The sequence below is a fragment of the Cygnus olor genome, chromosome 17, assembly GCF_009769625.2.
Source record: "Cygnus olor isolate bCygOlo1 chromosome 17, bCygOlo1.pri.v2, whole genome shotgun sequence".
Taxonomy (NCBI): domain Eukaryota; kingdom Metazoa; phylum Chordata; class Aves; order Anseriformes; family Anatidae; genus Cygnus; species Cygnus olor.
The window spans coordinates 13223473-13239747 of record NC_049185.1 but is presented as its reverse complement, the minus strand read 5'-3'; the positions used below and the strand labels follow the sequence as shown (position 1 = coordinate 13239747).

Sequence of the window (16275 nt, the reverse complement as noted above, 5' to 3'; positions counted from 1 at the left end):
ACTCTGATTCTCATTTGTGCGTTTGGCTCAGGTGGGAATTAACCAGTGAGTTTAACCCCAATCCTGTCCCTGCCATGTCCACAGGGCCAGGCGCGGATGCTGTCACCCCAGCAGGACATAGCCAATGTGGGGGGCTTGCCCCAGGTCCCTGCCTGCGGGGATGGGGAGGGGATGGGATGGGATGGGGAGGGGATGGGATGGGGAGGGGAGGGGATGGGATGGGATGGGATGGGATGCCCCCAGCAGCTGCTGGAAGCAGGCACATCACCTCACCCAGCCGAGCTGCAGCAGCGATTGCCTTTGGAGCAACAGGACTTGCATGGTGGAGGCCAGGAGATCGTAAATCCACGTGGCTGTGGCTTGGCAGGTGTGCCGGCGAGGATGGGGATGAACCAGCGAGCCGTCCCCACTGCTATCTTCGCACACAAATCACTGCAGCGTTGCCAGCTTGGGCAGAAGCAGAAGCGTCATCAGATGGAAGACAGATTGTCTGCAAACAAGCCGCAGAATTTATTTTTTCCCAATAATCCGAGCCCTCCCAGTCAAATATCTCCATTAGTTCCTAGCTTCATTAGGCACTGTCTGCCTCAGAGTGCATTGGTGCTAAATCCCCTCCGAGCCCTGACTTGTGGCCAACATTGTGTGATGCCTCCTGTTTTGGGTGTCCCCTTGGTGGGATGTCCCCGGCCAGATGACTCAGCCAGGGACACCATGCCTGTCCCCTCGCTGTGCTGGTGGCGGTGTCACGCAGGGACCAGGACCTGCTGCCACGCAAGGGGCCAACACAACCCCGTGTCCCCATCCCAACCGCACGCACGTCTCCAGCTCCTTGCTCACGTTGGGTCTTGCAGCAACATTGGGGAGGGGTCCTCTAGGGGAAACCGAGGCAGGAAGCCAGCCAGGCTCAAGTGCTCACCAAGCCCTGCTCCAGGCTGGGCATCACCATCCTGCTGCATGTTTTGGTGCTCAGAGTGGTGCCGCGAGGGCATCCAGGGCGACGTCCCCTCCCCAGCATCCAGCCGTGGACCGCGGCCCCGTCAGGCGGCCGCAGAGCAGGGCTGCAGTTTCCATGGCAGCCGGCCGAGCTTCTCGAGACATTCAGATATTCATTAAAAATAAATCCTTCCCGACGTGTTAGCCGACAAACAAGCTTAAACAGATACGCAACATATGGATTTATTAATTCATCAAACGCAAACACCCCCGCCTCGTGGCGGAAGCTACAAAATCGCCAGGCGGTGCTGAGCTCTGTAGGGTCAGGCGGCTCCTGATGGAAACTAAAGCAGCCATGGTCCGGAACAGAGCTGTGCCAGGGCAAACCCCTGCCAGGGATGTCCTGCCACAGGGCAGGACTGCACCCCAAGCTGGGCCGACCCCATTTAACACCCCCCCTTTTTTCCCAGTGCACTGGGAGGCGCTGATGGCCACGAGACCCAAAGCAGGGATGTGACCCGGAGGGAGCCAACGCCGCACGTCTCAGTCCCATGAACAAACACACCGCGACGCCAGAGTCTTATCCAACTTCTGTATTTAGTGGCTCTTTACAGAACTTGTTCCTTCCAAAATTTTTAACAAAGTTCATCGATCTCATAGAAACTTTTGAAGTACAGTACAGGAGCCCAACAAAATGTGATCGGTATGTCCCACTAGCGTTTAGTACAACAGGATTTCCGTGTTCGAAAGGCTATCCCTAAGTGCTTCATCAAATCCCGTTCCACTAAAGCTAACACTAGCACACTACGGAGAACAGTAGGCCATGGGTACGCCTCGACCGTCGGCAGCGCGGTGGCAGCAGCAGGAGCCACCTCGGGCAAGCTCGCGCTGGTGCGGGCAGAGCTGCGGTGCCTGCAGAGCCTTGCCTTTGGAGAGCCAAGTGGGTTCTGCTTTTAAAATCGCTCCCTGATGACCACCAGAGTATAAAAATACCTTCTATTCTGATAAAAATGTCTACAGTGGAAAACTATTCAATGCATAGCCTCGGGGCCTGGCACCGAGCTCTCCCACCCGACGGCGCGCGGGGCTTTGCCGGTGCCTCTGGCGGGTGCCAGCTGACGGGTCGGCGCGTGGCATGCCGGGTTTTTGGCGCTTGCAAAATGCATCGAGAGACTGAACAGACAGGAAACAGTACAGAACAACCCAACGCAACCCACCCTCCTCTCTCAAAGGCATTTCGTTAGCGGGGACAGAGGGGTGGAGACGCCCCGGGGAAGCGATCTGGTGGCGCGTGGCTGGCGGGTGCCACCGTGCCGCTCCTACAGCTTTGCACGGGGTCGGTGCTGGGAAGCCAAGGCACCGTCGTGCTTTGACCGGGTCAGCCCCGAGCAAAGCGCAGGGCAGGAGCACAGCTCGAAACCCCAGCGCTTGTCCCAGTTTGCCAAGCCATGCTGTAAAAGCCATCGCTTGGGGAACGGCCACAGCAAGGGGAGCTCCTCCTGCCCACAGCCCTAAAGCCTCCGAACCAAAAAAGTGCTTCAGCCCCCAAAGCTGGACGTTGTGCAGGGAGAGCCCCCGAGCAGGGGGTGTCCTGGCTTTTTTCAGTGCTTGTCCCCAAGCACCGGAGCTGCGGGGCTCGGAGGCTCCTCTTTGATTTCCTTTCCCCAAAGGAGGACGGCAGAGCGCAGGCACCCCGGGGGCCGTCCCAGCCAGCCAGAGCTGCCCTGGGCGTCACCCCCAGGTACCTTTTCCCATCTCTCTCCACCAAAATTAGAGACAGCTTGCTTTGTTTGTGTCATTTTTGCATTCCCCCCGCCTTTTTTTTGGAGTGGCTGGCAGGTGCTGTCCTCGCTCGGGGCTGGCACCGGCTGCTGACTCGAGGAAGCGCGAGGGCCCGCGTTCGTACCATGCTACATCTTGTTCAAGAAGGCTATTGCAGACATTTCTACAACATATACAACTGCACGTGACATTCTGGGTTACAAAGGTTTCAAAAACATACCACCAGAACTAAATACATACTTGATGGCGTCAAGGTTTTCAATTTAGAGTCTTCATGGACTATAACACAGTCTCTGGATGGGGCCGAAGCGATGCAGTGTCTTACAGACAGATGTGGAAAACCGCTACGCAAAAGTTTATTAAATTTGGTCAGTCTCATAGTGCTTCTTGATGGCTTTGCTCAATAAGTCTTTTCCGTGTTTTATTTTTTTTGTTTGTTTTTAATCTCATCCAGTGGCAAACTACAAGACTTCAGTGTACATTTAATGACACGACTGCTACATCATCTTGATTTTATAGCTATCTTTAATATCAAAGCAGCTTAAGCTGTTAATAAATTCCAAAGTATCCTTTTATTAAAATATCTAAAAGAGGTCTATAAATATTTTTTTTTCTTTTCTAAAATTGTTCCCAGTTTTTCACATTTAAAACAAAAGCGGGGGCAGCTTCGTAGCGGGCGTCCCCCTTCCACCGGCCGCTCCCCTCCGTCGCTGGGTCCGCCTCTCGGTGCGCGCTGAATTTAACAAAATATATATATGTGTGTGTGTGTATATATATATCCAAGGCAGCGGGGCGGCTCAGAACTCCCACTCAAGGGCCTCCTCGCGGTTGGCGGCCCGCTCCAGGCGGTGGATGATGTTGTTGAGGTTGGCCATCTTCTCGTGGCGCCGCTGGACGCTGGTGCTGAGCCGGGGGCCAGGGGCCGGAGGCAACGCCGGTGAGACTGGCCCGGCAGAGGATGGCCCCGGTGAGGCCGAGCCGGCGAGGCCGGGTGAGGAGGCTGCCGAAGGTGAGCTGGGGGATACCTCCAGGCTGCAGCGGGATGAACTGGCCGACGACTGGGAGCCACCGGGGTCGGGGTGTGGCGGCGGCGGCGGGGGACCCCCGGAGGCCCCGGCACGGCCTCCCCGCCGCGGGAGGCTGCCGGCGCTGGGGGCGGCGGCGCGGGGGGCTCCTCCTCGCTCCTCCTGCGGGGGCCCAGTCCCTTCTGCTGCCCTGGCCGGGCTGCGCGAGTCCCGTCGGTGGCCCCAGCCGCCTGCCTCCCCCTGCTCCTCCTTCACCTTCACCTCGCCGGCACAGGGGTGCTCGCTCCCCTCGAAAAGGGGCTTTCGGTCCTCGGTGTCCGAGTCGGGGCTGTGCGGGGCCCTGCGCCCCAGGCCGGCCACCCCGCTGCTCTGCTCTGGGTCCGTGTCGTTGTCCTGTGCACCCTCCACCAGCATCTCCCGGCGCATCCGCGACCTGCGGGGACATGACCACGAAGCATCAGTAACCATCCCGGTTGGAAAAAGCATCTCCAGCCAGGAACACTTTGCTTTGAAAAATGCAACATCGCTGCACACGTAAAAACCCTGACTTGTCATTCTTTAAAACATTCTGGGGGGGAGTCAATCAAATTGCTCGATGTGTGAAAAGGCTCGTAAGCCAAAACGGTGTCGCCCGCCTGCCCGCATCAACCCCTTCTGGTGACAGCGCGGTGCTGCCGCGTGAAAGCGGAAACTATTTTGCAACACTTTGGGCTCTTTCCAACTTGCAGCCTTCCACACTGACATACTTTTGCACGCATTTTCCATTACCTTTTTTTTTTTTTTTAAATACGTATCATTTTTTGAATACCTATTTCAGGGCTTTTTTTGTTTACCGAGAGCAGGAGTGACTTCCCTGGAACAACACGAGGGGAAAAGTCATGGGCTTAAAAAACCACGTTAGTCAGTATTTCTCCAAAAAGCCTGATTTTCCAAGCTTTCTTCTGTGCTCCTCTGAGTCTTCCCAATGAGCAATGGCTTTGTGTGAGAAACTTCAACCAGCTCCTATAGGTATTTACCAGCACATGCAGGCTGAGCGGACTCAACATGAGTGCTTATATGCCTTTTAATGCTGTGTTATATAGTGACAGGGGGCACAGCCCCTCTGACTGTGCCGCTCCCCTCCAAGCAGCACTAAAACCTCCCCCAGGCCACAGACGGCTCGATGTGGATCTGGGGGGAGGAGGATTCGGGACTCCTGCACCCATTGGCATTACAAGGACGAAGCCTGGTGCCTGCAGCATTTTGGCTGCAATCCCGCACCCACAGGACCCCACGTGGGTCTGCGTCTCCCCATCTCTTCTCCTGGAAGAGGAGCAGCCACCGTGCCACCGCGTCCTGCCGGGCACGTCCCCTCGGCACCCGTCCGGTGCCCTACCTGTAGTTGTGGAACCAGTTGATGACGGTGTTGGTCTTGAGGTTGAGCTGGAAGGAGAGCAGCTCGATGGTCTGCTGGGACGGGTAGGGCTCCAGCTGGTAGGCTTTCTTCAAGGCTTCCTTCTCCTCGGGGGCCAGCACCACCCGCGGCTTCTTGATCTGCAGGAGGCTGAGGTCCTGGGGCTGCAGGCCGGGGCTGGCGCACTCGGAGCGGGCGCTGGGGGACTCGCTGTCCGAGCCGGCGCTCATCAGCCCGTAGCGACGCTTCAGGTAGGCTGCGGGAGAGGAGAGGGAGCTGCGCGCCGCTCGCCCCCGGCCGCCCCGCTCTGCCGCCGCTGCCCGGCCCCCGCGCTCACCTTTCTTCTCCAGCTTCTTCATGTCGCGCAGCTTTTCAACGTTGTGGGGGTCGTTGAGCCAGAGCTGCATGCGGACGAAGGGCTCCCGCCCCTTCAGGCTCAGCTTGTGCCACGGCTTGGGCCTGGAGAGGAGATCGGACACCGAGCCCTGGGTCAGGCCCAGGATGCTCTCCCCAAACAGCCGCTGGCCTGGCGGAGGAGAAGCAGAGGCGGTTAGCGCGGGACAGACCCCGCCACCCCTGCCGAGCACCCGAACACCCCGGCCTCGCCAGCATCTCCCGAAACAGCCAGAAAAAGGGGATGCAGTGCTGCACCCGGCGCCGCCCGCACCTAAATTGTTGTCCGTCAGCACCTCCTTGACCTTCTTGGTGATGGAGTAGGTGTCCAGCTCGGGGGACATGGCGACAATCTCCTGGATGCCCACGGGGCCCTGGCTGTTGGGGTGCGCCTTGCCTGGTGCCGCCCTGCTTTCGGGCTGCTGGTTCTCCTTGCTGCTCTCCAGGGCGAGGGTGAGGGGCTCCTGCGAGCCCTTCTCGTGCTCGGTGGGGCTGGGGGGCGGCGAGGGGGATGGCTGGGGCTCGGCGGGGCTGGCTGCGAGGCACCGGGAGAGGATGTGTTAGTGGCACCAGTGGGACCCCGCTACCCAAACCCACATCCCACCATGATGATGGAGTAGGCATTGGCATGGGTCAAGGGAGAGGACGGCGGTGGGAATGTAAGGGTTATCTTTATTATTCATTTATTATTTATTATTATTATTTCTTATTCCTGAAAGGGGGAAAGCCAGCAGAGCCTCGCCAGCATCTACGGCCAAGTAGGAAGCGACGGTGGAATAATTAAAGTGAGAAAACACAACATTAAAATAAAAACCCAGTTACTTCTTTATTCCAGGCACAAAGCCAAGGATTTTTGTTGTGTTTTTTTTTTTTTTTTTTTGACTTTCAAAACCCGTTTCTGACAAAATAACATTTGAAGGATCTGTGCAGCAGCCCTACCTTGCCTAACATACTAATTAAGGGGGTTTGGAATTAGTTAGATGAGTCAGAGGGGCGGCTTTGGAGACACAGATGAATGTCCCCCCCTCAATGCTGGTGGGATGTGGGGTGTGGGTGCTGGGGGGGCTGTGGGTGGCACGGGGCAGCCGCCAGCACTGGGGATGGGGCAATGCCATGCGGGACGGGGGTACAACAAAACCCTGCTGCATTAGGATTCCAACGTCAGAGGGATGTTTAAGGAGCAAGGGACACGGCGGCGGTGGCACTTACCCTGGGAGGGGGTCGGCTGCTGGCTGATGCCTTGTCCCAGCTGGTCCGTCAGCCAGAGCTGCATGCGGATGAAGGGCTCCCGGCCCTTCTGCGTCAGCTTGCTCCAAGGCTTGGGCCGCGACAGCATGTCGCTCACGCTGCCCTGGGACAGGCCCAGCACCTGGGCACGGCGCGGGCGTTACCTGATGGGCTGCTGCCATCGTCCCCGCCGAATGGGACAGGGCGCCCTGGCCATGCAGGGGTAAGGAGCAGGATGTGTGGAGGGGCTGGGGCATGCACTCACACCCCAGTGTGTCCAAACCCCTTGTTCCCAGTGGTGGGTGATGGTGCTGGGACCACCATGGGTCCCTCAGGGATACCCAGGGGGTACTGGGCTGGGAGGAGGGTTCCCGCAGGGGACAGCAGGCTCCTGGTGGGTAGTGCCACCAACCAGACAGTAGTGGCCACCAGGAGATTGTTTGGGGTTGGGTTGGACACTGAGGGCTCAGCATCTGCTGAGGCGACCCACCGGGGCACAGCGGGGACCCTGGCAGGAGGTGCTGGAGGACATTAACCACCCCCGGGCACTGAAGGGGAGACTCCCCACCCCAAAGAGGGGACACTGGACCCCATTCCCTGGCCCGCTACCTTCTCTCCGAAGATCCTCTGGCAGATGCCGTTCTTGGCCAACTTCTCCTTGACCTGCCGGGTCAGCTCCAGCGTGTCCACCTCCCTGTACATGTACATCTCGTACTGCTCCGGCGTCAGCGGCGGCACGGTGGGCTTTAGGGTGCGTGGCACGTAGGCAGGGTAGTAGGACAGCCTTCCACCAGCTGCTGGCTCCGTGCCCGCGCCCTCCGCCTTCATCTCCGTCAGCCGGTGGGGCTCATCCTCAGCCGGTGGCAGCTCGTCCTCGTTGGTTCCACTCTCACCAGGCTCTCCCCGCGGCCAGACCCGGCCGTTGGCCATGCCGGAGTAGCTCGAGGAGGAGGAGGAGAGCGAAGGCGAGACGGAGGTGTAGGGCCGGCTGAGCAGGCTGCGCTCCGACGCCCAGTGCTGGTCGAAATAGGAGCCGGCGTCGCCGATCTCCGACTTCACCTTGCGGATGATGCTCTGCACAAAGGCGGCGGGCGAGAGGACGGCGAGGGGCGTCTGCGGAGGGCCGGGGCTGGCCCCGCTCCCCTCCTCCTGCTTGACGTATGCCGGGACGATGTTCTGGCTGACGGCGGCCAGCGTGGAGCGCTCGGTGGGCGGCGTGCCCCCGGGGCGCCCGCTGCCCCCTGCCTCCATCTCCAGCAGTGCCTGCTGCTGCGCCTGCATCTCCCGCCGCGCCTGCTCCAGGATGCTCTTGATGGCATCCTCCGAGCTGCTGCCGCCCGCCCCGTTGGCCACCGCTTGAGATGCCGATGGGTTTTTGGGCTCACCTGCAAGGAAAGGGAGTGAGCGGGGGGCCCCAAGGCGCAGCGCTCGATGGGGGAGATGGAGGTGCTGGCCTAGGGTCCGAGGGAGGGAGGGAGGGCTTTGAAATTTTGAGGGTTGCACCCTGGAATGCAAAGAGTTTTGGCTGTGTTCTGACTGCTGTTCAGAACCCTCCTGCCTCAGTTTCCCCTGCCGTAATGGGGGTTGAGGAGCCCTCCCCTTCTCCAGGGAGCAGCTGTGGGGATGGGGACATCACCAGATGCTGGTGGAGCATCATCAGCTGGGGAGCTTGGCCGCTCACTGTCACAGGGCTGGACAAGAGCACAAGCAAAAAGCAGCTTCAGAAAACTGAACCAGAGCATCCGCGACACCCAGGCCACTGTCACTGCGCTGTGCCTACGTGGGATTTCTTTCCTTGCTGCTTTTTTAATCCCATTAAAACTCTTGCAGGATGGGCTGTTAATTACATTTCCTTCCTCTGCCTTTGCTTAATAACAGAACGGCTTTTGCAGAGCATGGCAAGCATGGAAATCGTCAGGCTGGGCGGGAAGGTGACACCTTGCTGGAGGGGACAGGATGGCTGGTGGCCCAGCACCAGGACAGCCACCAGCCACGTCCCCCATCCCACCCAAACCTGGATTTGATGCTAAATGCAACAGCTTCTCTTTCTTGTAGGACTTTGTATCAAAAGGCTGCCAGAATTCAAAATGCGTGAGAAAAGGGATTTTACAAGCGCAGACTATAAACCTGGACGGCGGCACCCAGCGAAGCGAGCGCTGTGACACTCCTGTATCTACGTGGGATTCCATTTTGACAATTGCAAAATAAATCCCATTACCAACGATGGCAATAGACAAACATGTTTGTTTTCCCTGCCTGTTTTTCCACCATTCCTGTCTAATTTAATTCTCCAGGATTCTGCTTTCTCAGCAGACTACCTGTTTTAATGTATTTCATTTCTTGTAATTGACTGTGAGCACAGCTGCTTTAATGATTCCTCATGCCATATGGATTGTGCTTTCTCATTTAATCATCTGTTTCGGTGAAGGGGGAGGGAAAGGTTAGGTCCAAAGTTTCTGAAAGCCCATGTACAAAAGCCACTGCATTCAGGGCACCAGGGGCACACGCAGCACACACTCGTGACAATATTTACCAGGATTTATTTTCACCCTCTCCCAAATCTTCTCTATGGATGGCACTGGGACAAATGCCCCAAAAAGCTCATTTTTGGCCCTGCCAGCAATGGGTGTACGGATGGGAGCAGCCAGGAAGCATCCACAAGCCCAGGGCACCTACTCCAGGGTCCCAGCCCTGTCTGGGGCAGGATGCCTGGACGTTTTGTGCCCTGCACACTACAGACATCTCCTGGAGCAGACAGAACCCACCTCCCTTCTGCGACTCGATCTCCTTCTTCGCCTGCTCCAGGATGTTTTTGATGGCGTCGTCAGAGCCGGTTTCTGGTGTTCTGATCCGCGGCGTGATGCTACCTGATCAAAGAGGCATGACAACAGATTTGTCACCGGCGCTGGTTTTACAAGCTCCGCTCGTATGTCAGGAAGTATTTACTGCTACTCGTGTTCAGTTATTTTTAGGGATGCTGGTTTTAAGAAAAACACCAGGCCCAATTAGTTGCCAGCCCCTGCCACCAGCTCACACCTCCAGCATGGCATCGCCTGGCTGGGGACTCAAGAGACCTGAGGCCACTGCCACCACCTGCAGCATCGCTGAGATGGGGTGAGGAGCCGCTGCCATTATTTCACAGCAGTGCTGACACCATACTGCAGTCCCACAGCACTAAAACTTCATTATTTTAACAAAATATTCTGCCACACATCAATTCATATGCCACGAAACAGCTTAATGAATAATTAAATGGCACTTGTCAGAATAAACGAGTGAAGCACATCTGGGGGTGCACCTTCCACTACGGGTTGTTGTTCATTGCTGCCGCTTGCCAGGGCAATCCCTGAGAGTCCCCATCCTGTGGCAAGCAGCACCTGGGGACCCCTGGGGACAAACCCTGTGTGCTGGGGGTGACTTCACGCGGTGTTGCTGCCTGTCTCACCAGGGAGATGGGCTGGGTGATCCCACAGTGGCATGGAGCACCCTTGGGTGCTGCTGGGACAAGCAGGGCAGGACCTGGTGTGCAGGGCCACCCCACCACTCACCTCTCTGGCGCACCTGGATAGTCCTCAGGGCCAGCACGTTCTGCTCGTCGGAGAGGAACTGCTTCATCTTGATGAACGGCTCCTTGCCCTTCACCGTCAGCTTGCGCCAGGGCTTGGGCCGGGCCAGGATCTCGCTGACGGAGCCCTGCGACAGCCCCAGCACGTAGTGCCCGAAGACCCGCTGCCCGATGTTGTGCTTCAGCAGCTGCTCCTTCACCTGGAAGGCGATGTCGGCCGTATCCAGCTGCTCCTCGTCGGCCGAGCTGCCCCCGCCGCCCTCAGAGGGCTCAACGGGGGGGCTGGCGGCGGGTGGCACAGGGACTGGGGGCACGGCGCTGCTTTTGGCCCCAAAGAAAGTGGTGGGAAAGGGCAGCCCCCCTCCAGCACCCTCGCTCTTGTAAGGGGGTGGCTGCAGCGGGGGGGCCTTGGGGAGCAGCGTGTCCCCCGGGAGCCGCTCGCCCCCCGGGAAGGGGGACAGCGGGAACGTCCGGGGGCCCTCAGGGGCCAGGCCAGGGCCAGGCAGGGGTGGGAGGGGAGCAGGGGAGGCCGGCTCGTCCGCCGGGGCCTGTGGGAGCTGCTGGGGGGATGGAAACGGCTGCTCCATGCCCAGCGGGTCCTTCCCCGACTCGTCTTCAGAGGGATCCTCCTCTAGAGATGAACGAGAGAGACGGACACGCACTATAGTCCCGCTGGCCGGCTGCATGCTCCTGCCTCAGTTCCCCCAGATGGCCCCCCTATATCCCATTCCCAGGCTCTTTCTGGTCACTGGGGGCAGGATCTGGTCCCACTGGCCACATTCCTGGGGGTGCCATGGTGGGCAAGCTGTGGTGAACATCGTAACTTGGCCATGGCAGCCTGCCTGTACCACGTTTGGGTCCACAAGGACACACAACAAGCAGCTGGCCATGGTCTGCCCCTGGACCCCAAAGTGGAAAACCACAGTTGCGTGGGGCTGTGGCGTGTGGGGGCATGGCTTAGTGGTGGACGTGGTGGTGTTAAGTTGATGGTGGGACTCAGTGAGCGTCAGGGTGTTTTCCAACCTAAGTGACTCCATGATTCCATGACTTTTGGCACCCAAGGCATCGCGTGGCCGCCGTTACCCTACCAGCGCTGGCCATCAGGCCGGGCTTCTCCAGCAGGTACTTCTGCGGCGGATAGAAAGCCTCCTTCCCCAGCAGCAGGGCCTCCTCCGGCTTCGATATGCTCTGCAAGGAGCAAAGCGGCGGTGGAACGGGGCGGCAGGGCTCCGGTGGGGCCGGCGGCTGCCCCGCGGCCTACTGGCACACGTCACCGCGCCGCGGCACTTGCCTGGGGAAGGCTGCAGCTGGCGGATGCCACCTTCATGGCCTTCAGGATGCTGGGAGAGAAACACGAGGGGCGGTGAGGCGGAGGACGTGGCCTCGCGCCGCCCGGCTGTAGGAGCAGCCCTACCTCAGCTCCGTCTTGATCTCCTCGTAGTCCGCCTGCGCCTGCAGCTTCTCCTCCAGCTTCTGTGGAGGAGACACAGTGGGGTCTGGTGCAAGGCTGGCCATGGCTGGCACCCACCTCATGCCTACCCAAGGGCCTTCGCACACACCTCGATGGCTTCGTTCTTGGCGGCCAGCTGCCCCTCCAGCTCGGCGATCTGGTTAGCGGAGGACTCCTCCAGCTCCTGCAGCGAGCTCTGGAGGTGCTGGACGTCCTTCAGGAGCCGCAGGATCTCCCGGTCCTTGGCGGCCAGAGCTGCCTCCAGCCTCGACCCTGAGCACATGGAATAGTTCACTTTGTCCTGCCGGGAGAGGGGACACCGTCAGCTCCCGGCCACCCAACGTGGGGACGTGGGTCTGTCACTGATGTGGGGTGGGACGGACCCTTCCTCTGCCCATAAAGGTTGCCCATGTTCGGCTCAATGCTATGGGGTTGCAAGCGCCCCTCCCTGCGAGGCCGGGCCCACAGATAAGGCATGGCCAACACTACGACCCCACAGCCCCAGTGGTGGAAAAACGCCCGGATCCCTCCTGCTTTGCTCCTGGGCTGCTCCCACACATGGTGGGTGCTCCTGAGCCCAAAACGGTGCTCCTGGGTGCAACGGGGTGCTCGGGACTGCATGGGGTGCTTGGGGCTGCATGGGATGCTCCTGGCTACATGGGATGCTCCTGGTTACAATGGGTGTTCCCAGCCACGATGGGTGCTCCTCACCCCGGCAGCGCCCTGCGGGGAGCAGCAGGCCAGGCGCAGGGAGCTGTTGACGGCCGCCAGCTGCTCCCTCAGGCTCTCCACCTCCCGCTGCGCAGCCTCCGCACGCTGCAAGAGAGCAGAAAACACATCAGGGTGGGCGCCCCACACTTCATCCCACCCGTGGGGCAGAACAGAGTCCCAGAACCCGCGCCCACGCATCCTGCTGCCATCCCCTGGCTGGGTGCTCAAGCACGGCAGCGAGCCCCAGAACGGGGCAGTAGGTCCAGCCCAGTTCGGGGGAGCTGCTGTGCAGAGGAAACCAGAGCCCCTCTTTGCAGGGACCCCCAGTTTTGGGGAGCCCAGCCGGAGCCTGGCCACCATGTGCCGTTTTCTGGCACCAGCATAAAGGTCACTGGGATTTTTGGGGCGCATTGGTGGGCGCAGCAGGAGGGAAATGGGGTATTTGCTCTGCACTCGCTGGAAATTCGGGAGGGCTCCTGGCTCACCTGGTTGGCTTTTTCAAGGTTCGTCATGATCATGGCTACTTCGTCTGCCCTGCAGGAAGAAGCAAGAGGCATCTGAAGGCACATGGATGCCGGCCCAGAGGCGGGGGACATAAAATCTGTGGCCAGCCAAAGCCCTTGTACGATACGGGCATGGACACGTGTCTTAGATTCAGGGAGCAACCACCACGTGGGGTGCTCCTGTGGTCACTTCATGCACCTCAGCACCCAGCGACTCACTTGGAGGCAGCCTCCTCGTCGTATTTACACCGCAGCTCCAGCAGCTCCGTCTGCGTCGCCTTCAGCGCTGGCAGACAGCAAAAAGAGAGGAGACGGGGGGGTGAGAAGTGGGCTGGGGGCTTCAGGACGTCTCGGCCGGCCAGGTCCCCCAGCCCATCCTCCCTACCTGAGTGGAGCACCTTGATCTTTTCCTCTGCTTCCCCCAGGCGTGCAGCCAGGGTGAGCTGGGCTTCCTGCAGCCCCCTGCGGAGAGAAGGCCGTCAGCGCCTGCCCCAGCCCACCACGCCATTTCATTTTAAGGGGTCCAGTGGTAAAAATTCACTTTGGGTGGAAAACTGCACATCGGAGCGCAGCCCCGTGGGGGCTGGCACTGTGCTGACCCCGCTCGGTGTCCCCTGACAAGGAGCCGAGGCAGGAGGAAGGTGGAAACGCTCCTGTGCCGAAACCCACCCCCTCCTGTCATTAATTTGAGGGGGGAAGCAATCAGGGAAAAGTTATTCTGCATTATTTATAGCCTGCACTTGCCAGGAACTTACTCGGAGAGCTCTGCTATTTAGGGTTTAAAGATTCCTCGTTTGTTACTGGTGCGGCGTGTTAAGGAATAGCAATGAAGCGCCGCTAAACGCACTGCTGGGAAAGCCGGGAGCCTCAAAATTAAAAGGCCCTTTAATGAGGTTCACCCACCGGCCCGGATTTACGCGGTTTGCCCAAGCACAACCACATGTCACACACCACAACTGCCTGGAAGAGGGGACGGACGGACGGACAGACATGCTGAGTGCCCGAGCAGGATGTCTTGCTCTACCCAGGCAGCGAAGGAGGTGTGGGGGAAAAAAGGCAGAGGCAAGGACAGCCAGACACCCCAGGCAGCAGCAGGGAGAGCCCCTGGCACCCCTAAATGCCGTCTGGGGGCCTGTCGCCGGTACTCACGTACTTTTGTTTTTCTGCCTCATTTCTCTGCAGCCAGGCTTCTGCCAAAAGGGCTTTGCTGTCGACACCAGGGAGCGTGGTCTCGGCCGCCGCGAGCCCGGCCACTGGCGACGTCCCTTCTCTCTGCTCTGCAGGGGGGACACGTTTCAAAATGCTGTGGGGTGGGCACGGGGGGGGGGGCAGAGACAGGGGTTCAGCCCTGAGACCCCCCCTCCATCACCCTGCGGGTGCTCAGGGGCACGTGGGGACACGGATGGGGACCACCGTTGCCACCCATGTCCGGTGGGTGCCGGGGGTACCTTTGGTGCCGAGGAGCGCCGGGTGCTTCTTCCAGGGGCGGCCGAGCTCCTTCAGGGGCGGATTTTCGGGCTCGAGGCGCTGGAGCTGCTGCAGGCGGTCCTCCAGGCTCCGCGCAGCCTCCAGCACAGGAGCAGGGTCTGCGGGCAACAGGGCTGGCGGTCAGGGGCGGGGGACAGCCACCATTGTCCCCATCCCACCCTCGTGGCCACGGGGATGTGGGTGCCACCCTCTTTGTCCCTGCATTCCAAGGGCAGCAGCCATCTGCAGCCTGCTTACAAACAGGGACAGAGCCTTCGCATGCCACCCCAGGTGCCACCCCATGTGCCACCCTGTGCCACCACGTGCCACCCCGTGCTCCCACGCTCCCCATCACCACCCCAAAGCCCCCAAGGGACCAAGCGCCGCTGGGGTCGCATCCGGGCTTCTCGTCCCCAAACACGGTGGCACCCGTGGCACTGGTGGCCCCGGTCCCCCCAGTTTGGGCGCAGACAATGGCAGTTTGTGCCGAGGTAAGCAGGTGCTTTCAGAGCCGTATGTCTTCCCTCTGTCAGCATTACACCATCATTAGCTAGTGTCTGCTCAGCAGGGTGTGCCATTATGTCTCCCAGGGCTGATGTAATTATACATTGACATAATTAACCCAGCAAGCCCATTAAGCAGGCCAGCTAAAAATTCATCTATAATTATTTGTTGTGTGCATGCTAATGAGTCCATCTGCACTGCCATTGTACAACATGAACAAATTAATTTACAAGTCTGGATTTTTTAATAAGTTCAAGAAAATGCCTCCTATTGAGCCAGGTTAATATAGGTTTGGGGTGCTTTTTTTTTTTATGAAAAAGAGAGGAAAGGAACTAGATTGGAATTCTCCAGGGTCAGAAAGTTAGATAAACAGGGAAATGGGACGGAGCTGGGTGTGCTACTGCACGGTGCACACGCGTGGCAGGCGTCCAAGGGTAAAACCTAATAACAGTGAGGGAAAAAAACCCAACGCGTGGCTGCCTCTGCTGTGAGCAGGGACAGACGGTGGCTCCTCGACCTGGATGAGACGGCAGCGGTGCCGGACAGAGGGGCCAGGCCCCCGCCACGGGATTTGGGCTGCTCTGGGGTTGCACCAGATGTTTTTGGAGTGAGTTTGCCCCAAAGATATGGGATTGGGCCTGTGATCATCCCTTTCAGCACCCAGCGTGGACACAGGCAGCAGGACAGCAAGCACCACGGGTGCTCCTTGCAAACAGACGGTGCCACAACATGTGCCCCCCCGAGATGGTGCTTGGAGCCCTCCTGACCATCACTGCCATGGGGTGTGGGACCAGCACCACCAGCATCCTCCCTCCTGGGATGCTTTATGGGAGCAGGAGCCGTGGCTCGGTGCCCATCCAGCTGCTTTGACGTCCGAGGAGCCGCAAGCGCCAGGGAAAACCTGCCGGTGAGCTCTGGGGAATGGCCCCTCCATCACTGCGAGCTGCCGAGGATGGCAGGTGAGGCTGCGCAGCACAGCCCTGAACCGGGCTGGATGCTCTCACAGCCATTAATAACGTCTGTAAGTACGCGAGCTAACGATCTGGGTAATTACACCCACAGCAGCAGGGCCGGGGGCCCTCCCCCAGGCTGCCCCCGAGCTGGGGCACCAGCAGGAGGCCGCACGCCAGCCCGCCGAGCGGCCGATAAACGCTGGGGCAGGCCCCGACGCGATCCGTGCTGGCAACTCCTCTCTCCTCCGTAATGAGAAATAATCCCGGAGCAGCTCAGGCGAGCAATAAAGCGCCGGGGAATTTTGCTGGGGTCAGCGTTTTCCCTGCTGCGACGAAGCCACGCGCTCTGCCAGCGCCCCGCTCGGAGCT

The 16275-nt window shown here is 59.4% G+C and overlaps 1 protein-coding gene across 4 annotated transcripts in view; it reads right to left on the bottom strand.

Moving 5' to 3' along the window:
- Positions 1 to 1325: 1325 nt before the first annotated feature.
- CUX2 (cut like homeobox 2) overlaps positions 1326 to 16275 on the bottom strand; it is a 57994-nt gene continuing 43044 nt past the window's right edge. For all 4 annotated transcript variants that reach the window (XM_040577127.1, XM_040577126.1, XM_040577128.1 and 1 more), the window contains exons 3-20: positions 14431 to 14568; positions 14136 to 14259; positions 13368 to 13444; positions 13202 to 13268; positions 12965 to 13013; positions 12480 to 12584; positions 11878 to 12069; positions 11733 to 11791; positions 11610 to 11658; positions 11407 to 11506; positions 10302 to 10949; positions 9519 to 9620; positions 7363 to 8138; positions 6736 to 6895; positions 5801 to 6061; positions 5471 to 5659; positions 5116 to 5389; positions 1326 to 4173 (exon numbers count right to left, since the gene is read on the bottom strand). In XM_040577127.1, coding sequence (XP_040433061.1) covers positions 3513 to 4173; positions 5116 to 5389; positions 5471 to 5659; positions 5801 to 6061; positions 6736 to 6895; positions 7363 to 8138; positions 9519 to 9620; positions 10302 to 10949; positions 11407 to 11506; positions 11610 to 11658; positions 11733 to 11791; positions 11878 to 12069; positions 12480 to 12584; positions 12965 to 13013; positions 13202 to 13268; positions 13368 to 13444; positions 14136 to 14259; positions 14431 to 14568 — 4031 coding nt within the window. In that variant the 3' untranslated portion in view covers positions 1326 to 3512. The remainder of the gene's footprint in view (positions 4174 to 5115; positions 5390 to 5470; positions 5660 to 5800; positions 6062 to 6735; positions 6896 to 7362; positions 8139 to 9518; positions 9621 to 10301; positions 10950 to 11406; positions 11507 to 11609; positions 11659 to 11732; positions 11792 to 11877; positions 12070 to 12479; positions 12585 to 12964; positions 13014 to 13201; positions 13269 to 13367; positions 13445 to 14135; positions 14260 to 14430; positions 14569 to 16275) is intronic.